At 49.5% G+C, this 6000-nt stretch overlaps 1 protein-coding gene across 1 annotated transcript in view; it reads left to right on the forward strand.

Annotated features, from left to right (window-relative positions):
* Positions 1-5741: 5741 nt before the first annotated feature.
* Positions 5742-6000, forward strand: part of vps11 (VPS11 core subunit of CORVET and HOPS complexes) — a 40432-nt gene continuing 40173 nt past the window's right edge. Inside the window, exon 1 of the mRNA XM_043677072.1 lies at positions 5742-5951. Coding sequence (XP_043533007.1) covers positions 5762-5951 — 190 coding nt within the window. The 5' untranslated portion in view covers positions 5742-5761. The remainder of the gene's footprint in view (positions 5952-6000) is intronic.

The following is a 6000-nucleotide window of genomic DNA, read 5'->3' on the forward strand; positions in this document are numbered from 1 at the left end:
GGGAATGTGCAATGAGAATGGAGTGTCCTTGTACACCAATTACACATCGTGAGAAGATTAGGAGTATAGAAGCAGGGATGCCTTGCTACAGTTATACAGGGCCTTGGTGAGACCAAACGAGTATTGTGTGCATTTGTGGCCTCCTTGTCTGAGGGAGAATATTCTTGGGTATAGAGGGAGTGCAGCAAAGATTTACCGGACTGATTCCTGGGATAGAAGAATTGATATGAGGAGAGGTTGAATTGGTTAGGATTATATTTTCTGCAGTTCAGAAGAATGAAGGGAATGTCATAGAAATCCAAACATTCTAAGAGGAGTGGACAGGGTAGATGCGGGAGGGATGTTGCCAATGGCGAGGGAGTCTAGAACAGTATAAGGATATAGGGTAAACCCTTTAGAATTGAGTTGAGTTGAGAAAGAATGTTGTCACTCAGAGTGGTGAGTATGGAATTCACTTCCACAGTCATGGCCAAACCATTTTATGATTTCAAGGAGTTGGAAAGTGCATTAGGGAACAAAAGGGATCAAAGGATAAAGGGTAAAATTGAGTACAGGGTACTGAGTTGGATGGTCAGCCATGATCATACGAATGGCAGAGCAGGCTCAAAGGGCTGAATAGCCTACTCCTCTTTCCCATGTTTCGGTCAATGTTCTGCACTAATACAATGACCCATAAATTGGAGCAATCTCAATCGTATGCAACAAAAGCTAGGCAACATCTTGGCTCCGGCTGATCAAAGTTGAAAAGTGTGCTTGAAAAGCACAGCAGGTAAGGCAGCGTCCAAGGAGCAGGAGAGTTGACGTTTTGGGCATAAGCCCTTCATCAGGAATGCAGATAAGTGACAGGTGACATCACCAAGAAGAGAGAATTCAATCTTTTCCCCCTTTGGTCTATGGAGTTGCTATTGCTAAATTTCCCACTGTCCACATCCTGAAGATTATCATTCACTAAAACATGAACTTGGCGGAAGTGGGTACTGCAGATGTTGGGGATTAGAGTGATGCTAGAAAAGCACAGCAGGTCGGGCAGAATCTGAGGAGCAGGAAAATCAACATTATGGGCAAAAGCCCTTCAGGAATTCCAGTCGTTTTTTGTCATTTTTTTTCCTTGCTCCTCAGATGCTGCCTGACCTCCCTGTGCTTTTCCAGCCCAACTAAAACCTGAACTTGACTAGCGACATAAGTAATGATGCCAACATTGTGGGTTCAATTCCTCTACCAGCTGAAGTTACCATGAAGAACTCTCCTCAACCTGTCCTCTCCTGAGTGTGGTGACCCTCAGGTTAAACCACTTCCAGTCGTCTCTCTCTAATGAGAGAGCAGCCCAATGGTCCAGGTTGGACACTATCAACTTTTTAAAAAGATTCTGTATTCAAGAGCGGGTCGGGGCTAGGGGTTTTCCAGTAAGTATTCCACTTCCTATGTTGCCAAAGCCTGTCTGCCCTCGACAAGCCATAAGTCAGGATTGTGAGAGAATACTCCTCACCTGGTTGGATTCTAGTGTAGCTTTAACATCACTCGAGGAGCTCAACACCATCCAGACAAAACAGCCCAGTTCATGAGCATGCAAATTATCAGGTTCCACATTCACTTGCCTTATCACCAATGCACAGTGTGTACCACCCACAAGATGCGCTTCAATGACTCCCCAGGCCTTCTCCAACAATACACCAAACTTGTGATGGAACATAGAACAGAACAGCACAGGAACAGGCTTTTTGGCCTTATGTGAATGTGCTGACTGTAATGCTATTCTAAACTGATCACATTTGCCAGCATGGGATCCATATCTATCTATCCCTTACTTGTTCATGTCTGTCTAAATGCCTCAACACTTTGTGTGTGTTCCAGACACCTATTGTCCTCTTTTTAAAAAAAAAACCTTTCCTCACAAACCACCTTAAACTTTTTCCCTCTCACCTTAAACCTATACCACATTGTATTTTAGAATTTCCACCGGGGAAAGACTTTCAACCCTATTCATACCCGTAATTTTATAAGCTTCTATCAGATTGCTTTTCAGCCTGTGATGCTGCAGTGAAAACAATTCTAGAGTGCGAAGCTGGAAAAGCACAGCTGGTCAGGCAGTATCCGAGGAGCAGGAGAATTGATGTTTCGGGCATAAGCCCTTCATCAGAAATGAGGATGAATGTTTAGTCCTCAGTAAACTCCAGCCCCACTCCAGGTCCTAACTCCCAACCCTGCCATGTGTTCACCATTCCCCCAGACCTTCCCCCTCACCAAGGACGAATGTTTAGTCCTCAGTAAAGGCCTCACCTTTATCCCTCTACTGTTCCAGATAATGAGTTCGAGACACGCTGCGACCTTGAATGTTTCTTCTTCCACCTCTGTGCCTACCTTTTTTAACCAAGACACCCACCCACCCAGCAAGGACCCCTTCTTCTGCCTCCAACACACCCCATCCATCTGGACACCCCATGCTAGCCTGCTACCCACCCGTGACCTCTTCATTTCAAACTGCAACCGTGACATTGCCTCACCAATTCCAACCCCTCTCCCTCACAACATGCAGCCCTCCACTCCAACCTTAACCTCACCATCAAACACACAGACAAGGGGTGTGCAGTAGTAGTGTGGCACACTGACCTCTACACTGCTGAAGCCAGGCGCCAACTGCAGACACCACCTCCTACTGCCCCCTTGATCACGACCTCACCTTCCATCACCAAACCATCACCTCCCAGACGATTCGCAACCTCATCACGTCTGGGGATCTCCCATTACAGCCTCCAACCTCGTTGTCGGTGAACCCCGCACTGCCCAATTCTACCTCCTTCCTAAGATTCACAAACCTGACTGCCCCAGTTGACCCATTGTCTCAGCCTGCGCGTGTCCCACTGAACTCCTCTCTCCTATCTCGATACTGTCCTGTCCACCTTAGTCCAGGAACTCCCCACCTATGTTCGTGACACCACCCTGGCCTTTAACCTCCAAGATTTTCATTTCCCTGGCCCCCAACACCTTATCTTTACCATGGACATCCAGTCCCTGGACACGTCAGTCCACCATGACGAAGGTCTCCAAGTCCCCCGTTTCTTCGTCTCACACTGTCCCAACCACTACCCTTCCTCTGATACCCTCATCTGCCTGGCTGAACTGGTCCTCACCCTTAACAACAACTCCTTCCAATCCACCCACTTCCTCCAAACCAAAGGTGTAGCCATAGGCACCTACATGGGACCCAACTGTGCCTCTTTGTCAGGTACATGGAACAGTCCATCTTCCGCAGTTACACCAGCACCACCCACCACCTGTTCCTCCACTACATCGATGACTGTATCGGTGCTACCTCGTGCTCCCATGAGGAGGTTGAACAGTTCATCAACTTTACCAAAATCTTCCACCCCAACCTCAAATTCACCTGGAACATCTCGGCAACCTCCCAACCCCTTCCTGGACCTCTCTATCACCATCTCTGGCAACTGACTAACCACAGACATCTACTACAAGCTCACCTCCTCCCACAGCTACCTCCTGTAAAGACACCATCCCTTATTCCCAATTCCTCCGCCTCTATTGCATCTGTTCCATGGATGACCAATTCCACCTCAATTGCAACTTCCCTTCCCAGATGATTGACAATGCCCTCCAACGCATCATCTCCACGCACCGCTGCCCAACACAAGGATAGAACCCCGCACCCCCCCCCCCGGTTCTCAACTTCCACCACACAACCCTCCGCATACAACGCATCATCTTCTGCCATCTCCTAACAGACCCCCACCACCAGAGACTTATTTCCCTCCCCACCCCTATTAGTGTTCCAAAAAACCATTCCCTCAGCGACTACGTCAGGTTCACACCTCCCACCAACCTGCACCCCACTCCTGGCATCTTTCCCAGCCACTGCAAAAAGTGTAAAACCTGTGCCCACACCACACCCCTCACCTCTGTCCAAGGCCCCAAGGGATCGTTCCATAGACATTTTTGTCATAAATTCACCTGCACCTCTCCAAATGTCATCTACTGCATCCATTGCACCTGGTGCGGTCTGCTCTACAGCGGGGAGACAGGACATCATCTCTGGGACACGCACGTCCACCAACCCCACCGTTCTGTGGCTGAACACTTCACCTCCCCCACCCACTCCGTTAAGGACATGCAAGTCCTGGGCCGCCTCCGCCAACAAACTGTTACCACCTGACACCTGCAGGAGGAACTCCTCATTCTGCCTTGGGACCCATGCTCCTCGGATGCTGCCTGACTGGCTGTTCTTTTCAAGCACCACACTCTATCAACTCTGAGCTCCAGCATCTGCAGTTCTCACTTTCTCCTGAAAACAATTCCAGTTTCAGACCTCGGAGCAGAGATTAGGCCATTTAGCCCACTGTTCAATCATGGCTGATATGTCTCTCATCCCCATTCTCTCACTTTCTCCTAGTAATCCTTGATACTCAAGAACCCATCTATCTCGGTCTTAAATATACTCAATGACCTGAACCTCCACAGCCTTCTGGGCAATGATCCCTCGGTTTGTCATTCTGGCTAAAGATGTTGCACTCCAGCGGCCCCTTCTTCTTTCTCGTCTAACCTGTCCAAATCCTTCTGCAGCCTTCTAAATGCTACCTACCCCTCTACCTGTCTTTGTATCACCCTGTGTCTGTGTGGGTTTCCTCTGGGTGCTCCAGTTTACTCCCACAGTTCAAAGATGTGCAGGTTAGGTGAAGGGTAGTGGTTGGGACGGTGTGAGACGAAGAAACGGGGGACTTGGAGACCTTCGTCATGGTGGACTGACGTGTCCAGGGACTGGATGTCCATGGTAAAAATAAGGTGTTGGGGGCCAGGGAAATGAATTGCTAAATTGCCCATAGTGTTAGGTGTGTTAGTCAGGGGTAAATGTAGAGTAGGGAAATGGGTCTGAGTGAGATATAGTTAGAAGGGTTGGTGTGGACTTAGGCTGAAGGGCCTGTTTCCATACTGTAGGGAGTCTATTTACTGAAGACCTTTCTCTTGCATTTGACCTCCCAAGGTGCATCACCTGACACTTATTTGGATTAAACTCCATCTGCTATTTCTCTGCCTAACTTTCCAACTGATCTATGGGGTGGCACGGTGGATCAGTCGTTAGCACTGCTACCTCACAGTGCCAGGGACCTGGGTTCGATTCCAGTCTTTGGTGACTGTGTGGAGTTTGCACATTCTGCCTGGGTTTCCTCTGCGTGCTCTGGCTTCCTCCTACAGTCCAAAGATGTGCAGGTCAGGTGAATTGGTCATGCTAAATTGCCCATGCTTTTAGTGTATTAGTCAGAGGGAAATGGGTCTGTGTAGGTTACTTTTTGGAGGGTCAGTGTGGACTGGTTGGGCTGAAGGGCCTGTTTCCACACTTTAGGGAATCTAATCTATATTCTGTTGTAGCCGTTGATAACCTTCCTCATCATCCACAACTGCACCAAGTTTTGTGTCGTCTTTTAACTTGCTAATCGGATACTGACATTTTCATCCAAATAGTTTATAGAGGTTGCAAACAAGGGGTCCCTGCACAAACCAGAGAAACCGTCCTCCCTCGGTATTGTTTGACCAAGACAATGTTATGTCCAATTTACCAACTGACCATGGACTTAGATTAATGTTGTTGGGGGGAGGGGGGTGACGGGCTGGTGGAGTCCACCCAGTGCCAGCACAGAATGGCGAAGTTGGCTTCGAAGGGCTGAATGGCCTGGTCCTGGCCAACCAGTGACCACGTGATGAGCGATGCCCCTTTAAGGAGAGTCACATGACCCCGTGATCACGTGACTGCAAGATGGCTGCCTTCCTGCAATGGAGACGGTTCGTTTTCTTCGACAAGGAGCCGCTGCTGGAGCGGGGGGAGGCGGCCGCCGCCGAGTTCCGCTGCCCCGGAGACTCGGCCATTAGCGTCTGCACCAGCGGCAGGGGCAGCCTTGTGCTGGGGGATATCCTTCACCTGAGCCCGGGGAGGGGAGGGGATGGGGGTGGCGCGGCGGCCCGGGGCCTCGGACACCGCCCCCCCCCCCCCTACCC

This window comes from Chiloscyllium plagiosum, chromosome 36 (assembly GCF_004010195.1).
Source record: "Chiloscyllium plagiosum isolate BGI_BamShark_2017 chromosome 36, ASM401019v2, whole genome shotgun sequence".
NCBI lineage: Eukaryota > Metazoa > Chordata > Chondrichthyes > Orectolobiformes > Hemiscylliidae > Chiloscyllium > Chiloscyllium plagiosum.